Raw genomic sequence first — 17,953 nt, 5'->3', positions numbered from 1 at the left:
ATTCGTATTCAACCAGAGCTGAAGGTGCTTTCCAATCTCATCTGCTCTGCTTAAATTATTATGTCTGTCTTCAACCAGAGTTGCCACCCCCCAAAAAAAGAAATTTCTGGAAATCAGAAAATTAATAAGGCCCAAATAAATAAATAGATTACATGCCACTGGTTTTCATAGTGTGGCTTAAACCTTAAAATATTTTCATTGCTATCCATGTGATTGATTTGGGAGGTGATACGGAGCGAATTGAAGCAGGTGTGCAAATGTTGCTCCACCTTCTAATATCAACAGTACTCCCTCCAATCAAACATATGGGTGCTACTGCTAGTTGTTTGTGGAACATACTTTTTTATTTGCAATTAAATATATATTTCGATAAGATTGAGTTGACATTTTATGAAACAATACGTGTTGTAGATTATCCCACACCCAGTTTGTAAGATGCCACCTCTCGAAATGGTGCAAGGTCATCATCAATACTTGGGGTCAGTATTGATGTTCTTTATAGCTACCCTTTGTGTGGTACTCCCTACCACAATGGTGTACAGTGTTGGAGAGAAAGTGGGAGGGCCTCCTAGGCAGGATTGCCTCTCTGCCAGGCGTGGACCACTAAAGAGAAAGGAAAGAACTGTTAGAGAATGTCCAAGCTGACCCCCTGCTGGATCAGATCAAAGGTTGTTCTAGTTCAGCATCCCATTTCTGTCACAGGGGACAGCCAGATATGCTTCTAGGAAGCTCATGGATAGTACTTGTTGTTTTGTCCTTAACATCCGACGTTCATTGCAATTGAAGAAGGTACTATTTCAGCTTTCCAGATTAAGAACTATTGATAGATCTGTCCTCCTTGAATTTGTTATTCAGAGGGCCTTTTGCAAATTAGTTCTTTATTTATGACATCACAGCTAGAGGTGGATATTCTGTTACAGTGTGGTAAGCTTACACAAACACTCTCTGCCACAAGATGTGGTGAGAGCCAACAACCTGGATGGCTTTAAGAGGGGTTTGGATAACTTCATGGAGGAGAGGTCTATCAACGGCTACTAGTCGGAAGGCTATAGGCCACCTCCAGCCTCAAAGGCAGGATGCCTCTGAGTACCAGTTGGAGGGGACTAACAGCAGGAGAGAGGGCATGCCCTCAACTCCTGTCTGTGGCTTCCAGCGGCATCTGGTGGGCCACTGTGCGAAACAGGATGCTGGACTAGATGGGCCTTGGGCCTGATCCAGTAGAGCTCTTCTTATGTTCTTATGTTCTTAACAGTCTGTGAGGCTCTACACATGGTCAGTGTGCAGAGCCTTAAAGGGGTTCTGTGGGGAGAGCCGGCTTGACCCGCTCTCCCCGCAGATGAGCAGTAGCTCATTGCTGGATGGCTGATCTGGCCACCCAGACGAGCGGCAGCTTGGGTCAGGCACCCCAGCACCCGACCGCAGCTCGTTCAGGAGCTCCAGGGGTTGGGGAAAGGGGAGTGCCATTGTGCGCCGCCCCGGCCTCTGGAGCCCCAGGAATGCAGTGGTGGTTCACACGATCGATGGAAATCAGGCTGGGCTCCCTTAGCCATGGATCGTGAGAATAGCCCTATTATATACTACATCTGTTAAGAAATCTTGGCACAATCCACATTGCTCTAAAGGCTGGCTTGATCTAGACTATTGTAAAACTGAGAAAACATGAATTAGAGCTTTTGTGGAATATAGGGAGAATCCAGCCTCAATGCCTCTGCAAAGTTTATTACTGCAGATAAAACAGGGTAAACTATTGCTGAATAATAATAACAGCACAGCGAAAGAGGCCTGGTAGCAATTGATTACTACAGCCAGGGTGAAATGCTCAGGTTTTGGTGCCTTGCTGCAGAGAAACCTGCATATGGCCCATCCTGCCTGGCCCTGGATTGACATATTTCAGCGACAGTCTGGGAAGCACATTTCCGTGCTTTATAGACTGAAGAGGCAGAAAGTTCTTTTAGGATGGAATCTGGGTTTGCTTCTCTTTCCTAGTGGCCTTCAGTTACGGCTGCAGAGATAGCTAATTTGATAATGCGGTTAAAGCCAAGAAGTTTTTCACACCAGGCTTTTTGTTTGCATCTCCTCCGGAATGGACGTGTGCGTTCAAATATCAGCCAAATTTATCCCGAAATCCCTGTGAGCTATCAGGGAGCACTTCACAAATGATTTTGGTTTTTCATTGCGCGTTAGAGTGTAGCCTGATTTATATCCGGGGTTCAAATCCACGTTTTGTGTCAGTTTGGGGGGACAATTTCAAACTTGCCGTAAAGCCTCGCAGTAAACTCGTCGTAAAGCCTGCTGTCTGGGAAAGTGCCAAGGAGTGACTTCATGCCTGCTGAAGTAAACAAAAGCAACTTAGAGTGGTGAGCCCCTCTCTTGGAAAGAAAAGGTTGTGCTGTTGAGTCAGTGTCGACTCTTGGTCACCACAAAGCCATATGGTTTTCTTAGTTGAATACAGGAGGGGTTTGCCATTCATTCATTCATTCATTCGATTTCTATACTGCCCTCCCAAAAATGGCTCAGGGAGGTTTACACAGAGAAATAACAAACAAATAAGATGGATCTCTGCCCCCAAAGGGCTCACAAGCTAAAAAGAAATAAAAGATAGACACCAGCAACAGCCAGTTACTCCCCCCCTGCTAAAGAAAGAGAATCACCACGTTAAAAGGTGCCTCTTTGCCAAGTTAGCAGGGGTTACCATTGCCTCCTCCCACGCAGTATGAGATGAGGCCTTTCAGCACCTTCCTATATTGCTGCTGCCCGATATAAGAGTTTCCCATATTCTGGGAAACCCACCAGCGGGAATTTGAACCAACAGCCTCCTGCTCTCTAGGCAGGTTGCTTCCCTGCTGTGTCACTAGTTGGCTGGACCCCTATCCTAGCCTCTCTTTTTTACTTTCATCGAATCCATCACCACATCTTCTGGAAGTACATTCTGTAGGTTTCAATATATATTTTGACATTTACAAGATAAGTGTTTAAAATGTCATGTGCAGTGCATTCGCAAAACCACTAGGAAAACCACTGAAATGTATTTGCATTGCTCTGGACTGGCGTTGAGACGTCCATTAACTCTGAAGGAGTGATTTTGTAAAAATGCAACTTAGATAGCTTATTTGCGTTGTGATCGAAGTTATAGCTATGTCCCTGGTCCTGGGACTGGTCTGCTTCAGAATGCAAGAGGGGGATTGCATGACTGGATGTTTGTTGAACAATCTCTGCCTGTGGAAAGCTAAGGTGTCAGAAGAAAAGTTCTAGCTGAGCCTTCCCTATAATATCCTAGTTTCATATGTAGGCGTTTGTTATATTAACTGGGCTTTGGAGCAGTTGCAAGAAAGATACCTGCCCATTGTTCTGAGGGGTGGCCGTGGAAGTATCTACATATCTTTCTGAGGACCAAACTACAGCTTACAACAAGCATTGATCTCATTCTTGATTCCCCCACCCCCAAGCAGCAGTTGCGGGGGGGGGGTCCAGATCTGACCATGATGGGGCAAAGGGTTAATTTCCCTCTCCCTCCATAGTCTTTATCCAGATCCATCCCCCCCCCATGGCTGCAATTATTGGGGCACAAACCAAGTAACCAATCAACAAGCATGTGTTTGTCATAACATTTAAATTGGCAAAGTAGATCTCCATTTTACCCCATCCGAGCACAAGAACAAAGTGCACCTCTCATTTTTAATCTGGAAAGGGGGCAATACCACCTTTGGCCAAAGGGGGCAGCTACCTTTGAGCAAATGGGGCAGCACCCCGCAAACACAATCTATTGTTCTATCTAGGCACAGCCCAGGTGAAATAATCAAAGCCTCTGAGCCAATCCTGGTAGAGCCCCTTGGTAACTTCCTCTCTGAGTGGTGGGATCCCAATGCTCAAATCAGAGGGCCATATGTACAGGTGGGTTGGCTGCAGTGAGTTGGGCCAGGCTCCTGCAAAAGGAAGGAGCAAGCAAGATGATGAGTTGTATTTGAAGAGAGCAAAGTAGAGGAATCTCCTACTGTATCCCCAAGGTAGGAGTCATGGCTCCCCTCCTTTCTGGGGCTGGGCATGGGAGGCTTTCTTCTTCTGTCATCCAGGCAGACCAGCCTAGCCTGCAGCCATACACTTAGGGTTCCCAACTGTCACGGATTACACGAGATGTCCCACATTTTAGGGAGGAAATGTTTGTCCCATCCGGGACACAATTTCTCCTTCATTTTGGTGGCGGGGGTGGGTGGGTGGGGTAGGCAGCAGCTGGTTGCAAGCCAGCCTGAGCTCTTTCCTTGCTGGCTTGCAACCTGCAGGATTGTGCTACTGCTGTTGAGCTGAGCTGCTCCATCTTGGGTCCTACCCACCAACCAGCTGTTTGGTGAGTGGGCAGGGCTTGCACAGCGTCCTGCCAGCAACTGGCTTAGCCACTCAGTCCTCTCCAGACTACACAGCAGTGAGTAGCTTCTCTCTCTCTCTCTCTCTCTCTCTCTCTCAGTTGTGTGCACTAGGGATGTGCATGGAACCAAGGTGGGTGGCTTGATGGTGGGGTCGCCTTTTAAGGGTGGGGGAGGGTGCACTTACCCCTCCCTCTGCTTTCCCCCCGTCTGCACCCGATATTTCTCAAGTCCTACAGGGCAGCAGCGTACTTCCCTGCTGTCCTGTTTGCTCTTTGGCCAGAAGTGGCCGGAAGTATCTGGTGCGCGCATGTTGCAAGCACCTGTGTGCCCACCTGACATATGCACAGGTGCTCACGATGTGCTTGCGCCCACTGGGCGCACGCGTGCCAGCTACTTCTAGCCACCTCCGGCCAAAGAGCAAACGGGGCGGCAGGGAAGTACGCTGCTGCCCTGTAGGACTTGAGAAATACTGGGCACCGCGGGGAAAAAGCAGAGGGAGGGTTAAGTGCACCCTCCCCCGCCCTTAAAGTGCGACCCTCCGCCGTAAAAGGGCCTCCAGACAGGTTCGTGCACATCCCCAGCGTGCACACACAGCAGCACTAATCTGATAATAAAATTTAAGGTACGGAGGTTGTCTGGGCTGGCCAGGGGATGGGGGGGTGAGAGGAATTGGAAAGGAGAGGCATGTGGGGAAAGGCGAGAGGGGAAGAAAGGAAGCAGTTGTGTGTCGCCCATGTGGATTTTTTCCACTCCCCCCTTCCTGCCAGGTGTCTCTTTAATAGTGGAACAAATGAAAACTGTTTTGCTAAGACTCTTGTTGTGCCTCAGAATTAGAAATGAGCACATGTATTGTGTGTGTAGCCTTTGAATGGCTGAGCTCTCTCTCTCTGGCTCATGTATTGAATTTATTTTGCCAGAGTTCTTCTTGCTGCAACAACCTGAACAGGGAATGGAGGAGGGGGAAGACTTTTAAAGTTATTTCTTTTCCCTTCTTCCACTGTGCCAAAAAGGAGATGCTGGCAAGGTAGAGAGGTCCGTTTTTCTCCAGAGTCCAGCCATTGTATCCTTGCATACACCTCCCGGATTCACCCCCCAGCCCCCAACATGTGTCCCTCATTCTAGCAATGAAATGTTGCTACCCTACTGAGGAGCCCCCATGATTCCCCCCCTCCAGCAAAAAAAAATTAAAAATAAAAAAAAAATCCAAAGGTAAAGCCAGCACAATGAGGTGGGGAGGTACATTCGGGCAGGCTGGTCTGGAGGAAGAATTCCACCAGGCTAAACTTTCAAATTGCAACTGTACCATATCTCAGCTAATAGGTGGCTCTTTAAATAAACCAAACTTTTCTTCCACTGAGGTCTTTGGGATCTGGGTCTGTTTCCCCGGCCCCCAACCTTTTCCTTCTGTATATTTGAAACTGAAAGAGTTTCTGAAGCGGCTCCTTACTGATTGTTTAAGAACCTAACAGAACAAATCCTCCATTGGAGGTCTTTCTAGTTAACTGCTGGACTGCCTGGTTATTATAACTGCCTAATTTGGAATAGAAATACTTGTGCAAATAAAGAGAGGGGAAAGCTAAACAACCAAGTGAGAAAGAAAGACACCTCAGGAGAAGGGGCGGTGAAAATGGCGACAGAACCTGCAGTTCAGTTTTACCTACCCAGAGATTATATTAACTTGTGTAAATATTTCCTGAGGGAAAAATTGATGCCTTGGTTCATTTTGCAATTCATAAGTATGTGCCTGGATGCTTTGTAAAACTGAAGGGTAACATACATATAGATATAAGGACATGGCCTAAGAGGTGTTTCTTTTAAGTTGTAATGGTCCCATTCCCCTCACACACACCCAAAGAAACCCATCTCTTGGTGTTTTGTGTTTTTTGCTTTTTGACTGGGTCTGCCTCCCATTACCTCCCCTACCCTCTGCCCACTAGTTGCAGAAACCACAATCTGCCACTGCCTTTGGCCAAGGAATAAAAACTCTGGAGAATGTTGCACTGGAAGAATTGTCAACTTGCTGATCAGTTTGTAATACCGGATAATGCTATTTAAATCATTCAGGCAGTGGAAGATGGGGCGTGCAAAGTCTTGGATCCTGAAGAAGTACTTTGATGGGTTCCCTAAACTGAGTGATTTTGAACTGAAAGAGGTAGACCTACCAAAGCTGAAGGATGGAGGTAAGAGGGGCATCTCTCACCATGCACACCAAGGGGTGGATGTGGGGACTAGCTTTTACCCCACTATTTATTTATTTGTAAATCACCACATAGGGAAAATCCAGATGGAATTTGTCTTGCTAGGAGGAAAAGGTGAAGTGCTACTACAGATTTGAACTCAGAAAGGGCCCCAAATAACTGTCTGAAAAACAGTTAGAAACACCGCTGTAGTAGCTTGTTTCCATGCAAAAAGCTGTAAGTGAATGCACCTGCAAAACTTGCAAGAGTATTTAGACCGCCCCAAACTTCCCTCTCTGGGTGCTTTGCAACAAGATAAAACAGATTTAAAATAAAAACTTTAAACAGTTTAAAACCACAATCAAGTTAAAAAAACCTGGGTGAAAAAACACTTTTTAGAGACTTTTTACAAGTTGTCAGAGTTGGGAGGCCATTATCCATTATCTCAGCAAGGAGTGCATTCCAGAGTCTCAGGGCAGCAACAGAGAAGTCCCGTCCCTGTGTAGCCACGAGACGAGCTGGTGGCAACTCCGGACGAACCTCTCTGGATGATCTCAGTGGGTAGTGGAGCTCATGGCAAAAGAGTAAATTAAAGTGTGCCGTCAAGTTGGTGTTGACTCCTAGCGACTCAGAGAGCCCTGTGGTTGTCTTTGGTAGAATACAGGAGGGGTTTACCATTGCCGCCTCCTGCACAGTATGAGATGATGCCTTTCAGCATCTTCCTATATCACTGCTGCCTGATATAGGTGTTTCCCATAGTCTGGGAAACATACAAGTGGGTAAAATACCCAGGGCCTAAGCTGTTATAGTCACAGCAAGCTTTGTTGTTGTTGTTGTTGCCATTAAAAGGTTGGAATGCGAGGACTTTTCTCATTCTGAAGGGGCTGTATATTCCATTTGAAAACTGAAGCTGTTTGTGCTTAATTCTTCTGTGTTGTGTAACTCCCTTTCACCTAGATATTTGCAATTGTAAACAGGTGGTTCAGAGTTCAGACAGTGACTTCTTCCTCCATATGCAGTGCCACCTGCTGGGCATTTGTGAGGAGTCTCATCTTTAAAAGTAGTTTGACTTTCATCACAGATTTCCAGCAAATGCCTAGCAGGTGGCACTGCGCACAAGGAGGAAGAAATCAGTCTGATCCATCTGTTTACAACTGCAAATACCTAGATTGAAAGGCAGCTTTCAGTTCTTTTGCATCTTTCCCTCCTGTTACCACTGTGTGTGCACATTGACAAAACACTGCAGAAAAACAGTCTAGAGGGGTTGGTACATACAACTGCATCAAGATTATTTTTCTGCACTGTTTTACTGATGCACACGTGGACCTTTGCATGTTGTTAAAAGACCATGCAAAACTGATCATGATACCACTGCATATACAGTCCTCTCAAGAGGCATAAAGCATTTCCCAATTCCCCCAAACAAAACAATATGTGCATTGGTAATGAACAGCGGTAGAAGACACAAATCAATTCGGAATTGAAACAAACTGTATAGCTGTACAAAATTCAGAAATGGAAAAACCAGAATCTTGAATCTGGGGAGAAATTCAAATGAGGAGAATGCTAGAAGCATCCCTGCTTGAAAGGTATCTTGGTTTTTGCCTTCTCACCAAGATGTTGATCTGCTAGGAGACGCATGGTTGCAGTGCATTCAGATTTGTTTGGCGGCTTAATCTGAGAGCTTGTTTTGACATGTAGTCCTTAAAAAAGTAATTGCTCTTTCAGCTCTGAGTAGTGTGAGTTTTAAGCAGGGGCGGCCCTTCTCTGGGGCAAGGTGAGTTCAGTTTATTTGCCATTTTCCAAGTGGAAACAGTTCTGCAGGACATGCTTCCTCCCTATTCAAGATCGCTGGTATAATGCCAAGTATAATATTCTCCCCGCCAAAAAAAAAAGAAAACCTTGTACATAGCTTCCAGCCAACTGCTTCTTATTCATAATGATTTCCAAGCCGGTTTTAACAGTTCCTCATTTCAATTTCTATCCTACGTCTTCTGGAGGAGGATAAATATTTAACAACGGTTTAAGAAAAGAAGTGATATAAACACACTTGTACACAATTGTATGTGTATTATATATTAGGCCTGTGCACAAGCAAAACTGTTGGGTCAATTCCAACCCAATCTGACCCAGCAAAAAATGGAAAAGGAAAAAGAGGGGGGAGGCCAACATGGCCCCTCCAACACAGGAGGAGTCAGGCTCGTATTGGCTTGACATTTTACTGGCATTATGTCATAACTACCTCCACCCCCACTGTACTCCCCCACCCCATTTCCTTGCCCTTCTCCAGCCTATGTTTACAGTTGAAAGAGCCATCACCACCTCTGGGGCTCCACCATCACTGCTGCTGTTGCCAAGGCACTGCTGTGCTGCTGCATTGCCAGCCGGAGCCAGGGCCGGAGCTGTGGCAGTGGTAATCTTTACTATGTGTGAAGTGGAGGGTGGTGGGGAAGGGCATTTTAAAGTATGCAGGACTTGCCTTTTTAGAGTGCCTAGAAGGAGCCCTGGGTGCAGTGCATTGCGAGGAGTGTCGTTTCTATAAAGGGATCAAGCAAGAAAAGAATTACACTCCCCACAATTAGAGTTGTCATGCCCCCCCGGAATTCTGGGTTTCACCCAGATTTCAAGCATCTCACCCAGATTGCTTAGCCTACCCAGATTTGCCCAGATTTCAGCTTTCGTTAAAAAAGCACCCCAAAAAACTAAGCTCTAGCCCTTGTAGAAGCAGAATTATGGAGCAAAACGTGCAGCCACTATTCTGCTCAACCACTGGACTTGGATTCAGAGAGGAAGAGCACGGGAGAGGCTAGCTTGGAGGGTTTCACTTTCACAAGGACAGTAATCCCCTGAAGAATGTTGTCTTGCTTGTTATCAGCAGGGAATCTCTTTCGGGCAGTTGAGAGGATAGCTTGCTTTTAATGTGAATTGCTAACTATCAGGCTGTGTATTGTAATGTTTTACATTCAGCACATGCCTACTTAGAAGTAAGCACCCTTGGATTCAATCAGATCTTCTCTGAAATAAGTATGTACAGAATTGCAGCCTTAATTTAAAAGCTGCACTTTTGTTGTTGTTGTTCTATTGCTGCTGTTAATATGTCAAGGAAAATGGTCAGGCAAAGATATGTCCCCCAACTATTGTTGGTAGATACCCAGAGCAAATAAAAACCAACTGGAAAGTGCAGCTGTTAATTTGCATATGCAAAATTATTCTCAAGACAATTTACATAATATGCAAATTAGGCACCTGAATTTGGAAAGCTATTGTGCCCTGGGCACTCCTAAAAAGGTATTGTCCTTCTGACACTCCTAAAAAGGCAAGTACTGCATACTGCTTAAAGTGATGGAGGCCCAGCAGTGGCCCAGTGGTGGTGTGGTGGCAGTGATGATGGAGACCTGGCAATGGTTACCTGGAGTGGCAGTGGTAGCTCTTTCAACAGTAAAGGTAAAGGTGGAGGAGGGCAGGGAAAGGGTAGGGGGAGGGTAGGGGGAGGCAAAAGTGGGGGTAGTTCCAACAGGCATATTGGAGCTAGGACTATTTCCACACTGATGGGAGGGAATTCAATCCGAGTTCCAACTGCTGGGGCTCCCTCCTACCATTTGCAGAAATAATTGCAAACTGTTGCTGTTTTACATGTACGTGTTTGTGTATACACATATACATATATACACACACACATACATAGGCTGACATCCAGACTAAATTACTTATGAGTACAGGTTGAGTATCCCTTATCCAGACTGCTTGGAACCAGAAGTGTTCCGGATTTCGGATTTTTCCGGATTTTGGAATATTTGCATAATAAGATATCTTGGGCATGGGGTTCAAGTCTAAACACAAAAGGTTACTGTATTATATTTTTTAAGATTTTATTTAAAGTATAAAAACAAATAAGCATTGAATTTACAATAACTACAGGCCTTTTTGACGTTTTCTACATCACCTTGTACTGTTTTGGTGCTCTGTTGGTGCCTGCTCTGTTTGGTAAAGGTACACCTTTACCAAACAGAGCAGGCACCAACAGAGCGCCAAAACAGACGCCAACAGAGCAGGTGCCAAACTGAGCAGGGAGTGGGGGGCTTTCCCTTTTCTCTCTAGCGCCAAAGTGAGAACATTAAAAACATTAAAAAGCTTCACAATAAAAACAGAGCCGCAACTAGAGAGAATTACAGGCAAAACCCCTGTCACTAACAGCCTTCTGAAAGAAGTACGTTTTGACTGCATGTTTAAAAGCAGCAAAATTGGGAATCTGTGAGCGAGTGAGCTGAGGCGTTTTGTTTTTTTGTTTTTGTTATGGCGTGGTGTCTGGATTTTGGAGCATTCTGGATTTTGGATGTCTGGATAAGGGATACTAAACCTGTATTCTCATTGGAATTAATGAGGTGTTTGTCATGTTCAGTGGCTGACATCCTGACTAGATTTCCTCAACAAAGTCCCATTGAAATTAAAAGACGTTAGGCAAGCCTACCTTGTTTGTTTAATCTCAGTGGGACTTCCTTGAGCAAATTTTGTCAGAACGTCAACTAGAGTGACACCACAGCTGCTATTTGTCTGGTTAGGGAAAACATGTATACAGTGCCTATATTTTTTGTACTGAACCAAAGAGCAACCTGCGCCCTCCTACCCCATGCCCAATATGCCTACCAATTCTATCCTCTCCCAGCAGCTGTTATTATTATTATTTGTACAAGATGGAGACCTCATTACCGATCTCCAACATCTTGTCCCATTAATTGAATGAATCAATCTTCTGTGTTTCAGAGGTGCTGCTTGAAAGTGTGTTCTTCAGTGTCGACCCTTATTTGAGGTATTATTTTTATTGTTTGGGTTTTAGTTACTGTCTTCTTTTGAAGTTTGACATATGCTTTTTCATGGTTTCTCCAGTTAGATCTTCATCTTAGTTCTGTCCAGGTGATATCAGTTTGGGTATACAGGTAGTGTGCCTGGATAAGCGGGGAATGGGAGTCTCCCAGTGAGCCACATCCCTGTGCAGGTGCACTCCATGGCTATACCCTGCTCTTCCCATGTGCAGGGCCTGTCTGCAAAGGCAAGATCAGTCCTAAGAAGTTCATCCAGTGGTTTAGATCCCATAAAGGCCTGATCCCATAAAGGCCTGAGCCCTAAACCCAACCAAAGGCTCAGTTCAGTCTTTCCATAAACCATAAACCAGCCATTCCATAAGCCAACTAAAGGCTCCATCCCAACTAAAGGTCATAAACCAACCAGTCCAGAGGTTTGGATCCCATAAACCTTTTCAAAGGCAGTCTTCTGGGTCTTATTTCATTATGGGTGATTTCTTTCTTGAGGTGTAGTCCAGAGGTTTAGACCTTGGACTAACCAAGAGGTTAGTGCCAGAGGTTTAGGTCAGTCCTAAACACCCTCCATGGCTACACCCCTCCTCTTCCCATGTTCAGCACTTGTCTGCAGAGGCAAGCACTGAACTTGGGGAAACTTTCAGGGTTCCAGAATGCCAAGAAGTCTCCTCCCCTGATCCTGTGCTTGCCCCTGCAAACAAGTACTAAATTCAGGAAGAGCAGGATATGTAGCCATAGAGTGTGAGTGTGACTAGTTGGCCTGCTCCCCTTCCTCCTCTGCCTGGGTACACTGTAGTCAAAATGATAATGTCTGACTGGAGTCCCAGTCTTCACATGGTAGCTGCTTCCATGTTGAAATTATAGTAAATGGACAAATGCATTTTTCCAGAGATCTACTGTTACCAAAAGATTTGAAATCTCCAACTTTCTGGTGGTTAAATAAAGGTAAATATGAATCTTCATGTGGTGAAATGGAAGCTACCAGTAAGGAAGGAAAAGTTGTTCTTTTCCATAGAAGGAAATTTCTGGTTGCCGCTCTGCCTCACTATAATGTAGTGCAGTGGTTCCCAATCTGGGGGCCTCCAGATATTGCCGAACATTTGTACTGAACAATTGTGCTGAACGATTGTAGCTGGGGCTAATGGGAGTTGTAGTTCAGCGATATCTGGAGGCCACCAGGTTGGGAACTACTGCTGTTGTACAGCGTAAGAACAGTGATCAACATGGTGGATAGAAAAATGCTCCTGTTAGTGACCTGTTGAGGCTGCTGTGCACTGGAAAGCAAGCTGCAGCAGAGTTGTTCAAGTGGACAGTTGTGGAAGTACTTAAAACTGCATGGAGGCACTTGTGTGGCACGACTTCCATTTAATTGTTTTCAACGGAAGTAGGGAGTTTTATGTTGTTCCACAACTGTCCACTGGCGCAACCCTGCCCCATGGCTCCCTTCCTGGTGCATGGCAGCCCCAGCATATCGCTAACGCCAACATTTCACTGGCAGTCATGTTGGTCATTTAGTCAGTCATTTACAACAGGGAACTTATTGGGATTGAACCTGTGGAGAAGGTTCCTTGTAAAATAATATGAAGACATAGTCATTCATGATAACAGCTTAGTCAGCTGTCCTTTACACACTTGTGCAGTACATTTTGCTTTAGTATGTCAGTTTAATTTATTTGCCAAAGTCATAAATAACGTTGACAGCCCTTTTGCTCTCTCCTGCTCTTCTGTTGTTAATGGAGACTTGATCTGCAGACATTTTGCTTATCTTTGTGCGGTGAAAAGCTTTACTGGCTGATTTCTGCACATCAAGCTGCTGTTAAAGGTACAGAAGCAGACATTTTTTCTAGTCAGCTGGCAGCCCCAGCCGTGTGCCATAAGAAAATGTTTGCAATACATGGTGTGCTGGGTCAGAACTACAATTGAGCAAAGGTGTGCAATGAACACAGGCCACCACTAGGAGGAGCTGCACCCAGATTTGACTTAAATTGGATAATTTCCTCATAGAGATCAATTGGAAGCTCAAAAATATTAATTCCAGAATGGCTGGGCAAAAAGTTCTCAAAATTCATATGGCGGTAACACATGATGGTAGCATAACCATAACAACTTCAAGGAGATCAGTCCACCTGCTGATTTTTAACTTTTTTAAAAAAATGTTTTTTAAAAATTCATTAAAAATCAACAAGTGGACTGCTCTTGTTGCAGGTATGTACACTTAATGCTACAATTATGTGCTGCTACCATGTGACGTTTGAGAACTTTCTGTCTAGCCATTCTGGATTTATAACATAGGGTGCAAAAAATGGGAGTATGACTCCTTTTATATGAAGGCAAGGGGCAGTTGCTTCCTGACTGAAACTTCAATGATGGCCAGTATGGGGGTCTTTAATTTCAGCACTTTTTCTAACTGCAATTATGACACTCTTAAACATTATGACACTCTTAAACTTTTTTTTAAAAAAATCATTAAAAATCAATGAGTAAACTGATCTCCTTGGAAGCCATCATTCTTAATGTTGTCATCTTGCAGGGATATAGGGAACATGGTGCGAGGGGGAACGATCATCCCCCTGGCTGCCAGGGTCTTGCGGGCCCGAAGGCACCCCTTGCCCTTGGCCAGGGCTCCCTCTCACCCCCTCCCGCGCCCGGCCACTGAATGAAGCACTCCCCCTTCTCTTCCCCAGCCAGTATTACACTGAAACGCTGGCTGTGCTGGGGGGAAAGCCCAGCCAGCCAGCGTTTCAATGAAACACTGACTAAGGAGGGATGGGAGAGGACCCCCACTCGGTTATGTACGAACCCCCTCCCAGTTATTGGCGCCACCCCTGCGTCTGATGTGAGATGCAAGGGGTGGCGCTAATGCCAAGGATGGGGCCCGTCAGCCCCATCAGAGCTCCCCTTCCCCAGTTTGTGATTTCACGAATGGCTGGCTGGGGAAGGGAAGGTCTGCTGGGGCTGATGGGCCCCGACCTTGTCATTGACCCTACTTCTGGCATCTGATGCAGGGGGCGGGGCTTGTGGGGCCCATGCCTGTTGCGTGTGCGATTCTAAAGCCTAGGGGGCAGAGGAGCCGCTAGAGGACTTCAACCCCCATTCGCGGCCAAGCTCCCTATGCCCCTGCCATCACACAGGAACACCGTGTGAAATTTCAGAGCTCTCTGCAAAGCCATTTGGGAATTACCACTACTAGTACAAAATGACACTTTTCAACAAAAGTTCTCAAAGTGGTTTTGACAGAAAAATAAATAAGATGGTTCCCTGTTCCAAAAGGGCTCAAATTACATAAGGTAGACACAATACATACGGTCTACATCAGCAACAGCCACTGGAAGGGTGCTGTGATGGAGTTGGATAGGGAATTGTTAATCTTTTTTGAATTTCCCATTGATCCATATGGGGATATTGTCTGATGTGACTCATGTTAAGTTCTTGCACATAAACCCTTTCAGAGCTGGATACTCCCCTGCAGTGTGCAAATAAATCTTGTTATGCAAATCACATTAACAGCTGCTATCAATGTTTATAGATACAAAAGCCTGGGTTTGGGTTTAGGACCCTCTGTAACTTGTCAGTACACATTTTTCCAACGACTATAGAAGCATTTTCTGACAAGCTTGACTCTGTTTCTTTGTTCTTCGCAGACCATACAGTAAGCTGTATATGAAAGAAGGGGATGTAATAATTGGCTCCCAAGTTGCCAAGTAAGATCTTCCTTGGTTTCTTTCCTGCTCTGCTAAGCTGCCTATGTTCCTTTCTTTTGTCAGAAATTGAGATTTGGCATGTTATATAAAAAAGCACTTGGTTAGCTGTCTAGGCAAATATTTATCAAATATTTAAATAATTAATTTATTGGGATTGTATCAGAGCGAGAGAGAAAAGCTAATAACAGTGACCCCCATATTAAATGTTATGAAATAATTTTCAGTCAATTGGACTTGTTCATTGGCAATATATGACTTATCCAGCTGATTGATCCCAGTCCTACCATAAACATTGTAGAGATGCACGCGCACACACATACTCTTTCAGGGTCAGACCACTGGTCCATCAAGCTCAGTTTTGTCTACACAGACTGGCGTCGGCTTCTCCAAGGTTACAGGCAGGAGTCTCTCCCAGACCTATCTGGAGATGCCAGGGAGGGAACTTGGAACCTTCTGCATGCAAGCAGGCAGATGCTCTTCCTAGAGTGGCCCCATGCCCTAAGGGGAATATCTTGCTGTGCTCAGGCATGTAATCTAACATTCAAATGCAAATCAGGGCGGACCCTGCATAGCAAAGGGGACAATTCATGCTTGCTACTACAAGACCAAGCCACCTAATGGCGCAGCAGGAAATAACTTGACTAGCAAGTCAAGAGGTTGCTGGTTTGAATCCCCATTGGTATGTTTTCCAGGCTATGGGAAACACCTATATTGGGCAGCAGCAATATAGGAAGATGCTGAAATAGCAATAGCAATAGCACTTACATTTATATACCGCTTTATAGCTGGAAGCTCTCTAAGCGGTTTACAATGATTTAGCATATTGCCCCCCAACATTCTGGGTACTCATTTTACCGACCTCGGAAGGATGGAAGGCTGAGTCAACCTTGAGCCCCTGGTCAGGATCGAACTTGCAACCTTCTGGTTACAGGGTGGCAGTTTTACCACTGCGCCACCAGGGTAACCAGATTATGCCTTACGCCCAAGGCATAATCTCACCCTGGGTGGGAGATGTCAATGGTAAACCCCTCTTGTATTCTACCAAAGACAACCATAGGGCTCTGTGGTCACCAGGAGTCAGTTCCGACTCGATAGCACACTTCACCTTTACTGCAAGACCAGGAATCCTCCTTACACTATCCCACAATACTGTATGTATATAATAAACATTACCAATGGATTTTTCAGTGTACAATGCATTTTAGCATTTGGGCTGGGAATCTGCAAGCATCACTATATGGCCCCAAAGGAGTAGAACTTTTGCAAGCTGTCCAACCAAACGCTCAAGATTTTTGTGAGTAATTAATTTACATGCAAAAGACTCAAAAGTGCTTCAGAACACCCACCTTGCCTCCCGTTGCCCCAAACCTAGGGGGAAGGCAGCAGGCAATGCCAGAGGTGGCAATGACAACAGTGGCTGCTCCCAGGGACCCTTCTCAGAGGCTGGGACTAGAACGACTTGTAGTAAGGGCTCTCACTCTCTTAAGGATCCTATCCTGGTTTGTGAGTGTTCCCAGGTTTGAAAGAGACGTGGTAGCTATGATGTCTCAAACCAGAAGCCCTCTGTCACCATGCACCAAGGAAGGTGGGACAGAGAAGAAAGTGGGGCTCATGTCAGTTCAGCATGCACTCAGGCTGTATTCCCAGTCCAAGAAACAAACCAAAGGTTTCCTGGATTATGTAAAGCAGCCTCTAGCTTTTATGCTGTTTGACTGAATTTTTATTTCATAGGCTTATTATCTTAATGGCTATGCTTTGTGTTTAAAACTTCTCCATTGAATTAACTTTAGGCTGGCAATGAATTGACTTTATGTTGGACAAAGACTGAAATAAAGCCTGCCTGTGTATCATTGAATTTCGCTGCCTTTGGCAGTGAGCACAGTTTATTCATATTATAAATTATATTATTCATGGGGGTATATCAAAATAGATTGGAAATAGGGTCTGTTTTCAGTCTGTGAGCTAGAGTGCGTATATTTGACTTATGTTCTGCTTCTGCTCCCCCCCCCCTTTTTTTTCTTTTCAAAAACAGGGTTGTGGAAAGCAAGAATCCCACATACCCAGTAGGAGTCTTTGTCGTGTCCAATTCAGGCTGGAGAACTCATTTCATTTCTGATGGCCAAGGTCTATTCCTGATGTCTCCCGACTGGCCAGCAAAGCTTTCCAGATCTCTGGCTCTTGGGACAATTGGCATGCCTGGGTAAGCGCCCTTGGGTGCTGAGCAAAGCCTAATGATAGTCATTGGATATGTGGCACCCAGTCATCTTTAGGCTCAAGTGCCACACAGCAATCATGGGGAGAATGCCTTGACGAGGCGGTGGTGGACAAAATACTCTTGCTTGGGGGCAATCCAAGAATTCTATCTCTCTGCTTTTGACCGGCAGAACAGCAACTAGGGGTGTGCCTGAAGTGCAGTTTGAAGCATGTTTTTTTTAGGAAATTCAACCAAGAACTTTAAGAAAAAGGAGAGCAGGTTCTTACCTGCTCTCTGCTGCCCCATACAGCTTCCTGCTGAGGTGGCACATGTCCCAATAACGCCCCCCCCATGCGGCACCAGCAGTCATGAGGACACCATTGCTGTGGTCAGCAACACCATGCTGACCGTGCAAATGGCGTCCACGCATGCACAAATGTCATGTGTGTGCTGGTGCCACACGGGTGGTTATTGGGATGTGCACCACCCAAGCAGGAAGCTGCATGGGGCAATGGAGAGCAGGTAAGGACCTGCTCTCCTTTTTCTTAAAGTTCCCATTCAGATTTCCTAAAAAGTGCTCAAACTGTTGTTTGGGCACATTCCTAACAGCAACACTGTTGGGGCAGTGAGCCCACTGTTAGTCTGGGGGCCCAAATTCATCTTACCCTGGCCCTGTTAGTCAAGGATGGGTTGAGGTTTAGCCTGT

At 45.4% G+C, this 17,953-nt stretch overlaps 1 protein-coding gene across 3 annotated transcripts in view; it reads left to right on the top strand.

Annotated features, from left to right (window-relative positions):
- Positions 1-17,953, top strand: part of PTGR1 (prostaglandin reductase 1) — a 47,138-nt gene that overhangs the window by 12,577 nt on the left and 16,608 nt on the right. For all 3 annotated transcript variants that reach the window (XR_008317721.1, XR_008317722.1, XM_053302899.1), the window contains exons 2-5: positions 6,426-6,541; positions 11,300-11,345; positions 14,994-15,053; positions 17,086-17,253. Coding sequence is in view for 1 of the 3 variants with exons in the window: in XM_053302899.1 (XP_053158874.1) it covers positions 6,436-6,541; positions 11,300-11,345; positions 14,994-15,053; positions 17,086-17,253 (380 nt within the window). In the remaining 2 variants the exon portion in view is untranslated. The remainder of the gene's footprint in view (positions 1-6,425; positions 6,542-11,299; positions 11,346-14,993; positions 15,054-17,085; positions 17,254-17,953) is intronic.

The sequence above is a fragment of the Hemicordylus capensis genome, chromosome 2, assembly GCF_027244095.1.
Source record: "Hemicordylus capensis ecotype Gifberg chromosome 2, rHemCap1.1.pri, whole genome shotgun sequence".
NCBI classification, from domain to species: Eukaryota; Metazoa; Chordata; class Lepidosauria; order Squamata; family Cordylidae; genus Hemicordylus; species Hemicordylus capensis.
This window is presented reverse-complemented; position numbering and strand designations above follow the sequence as displayed.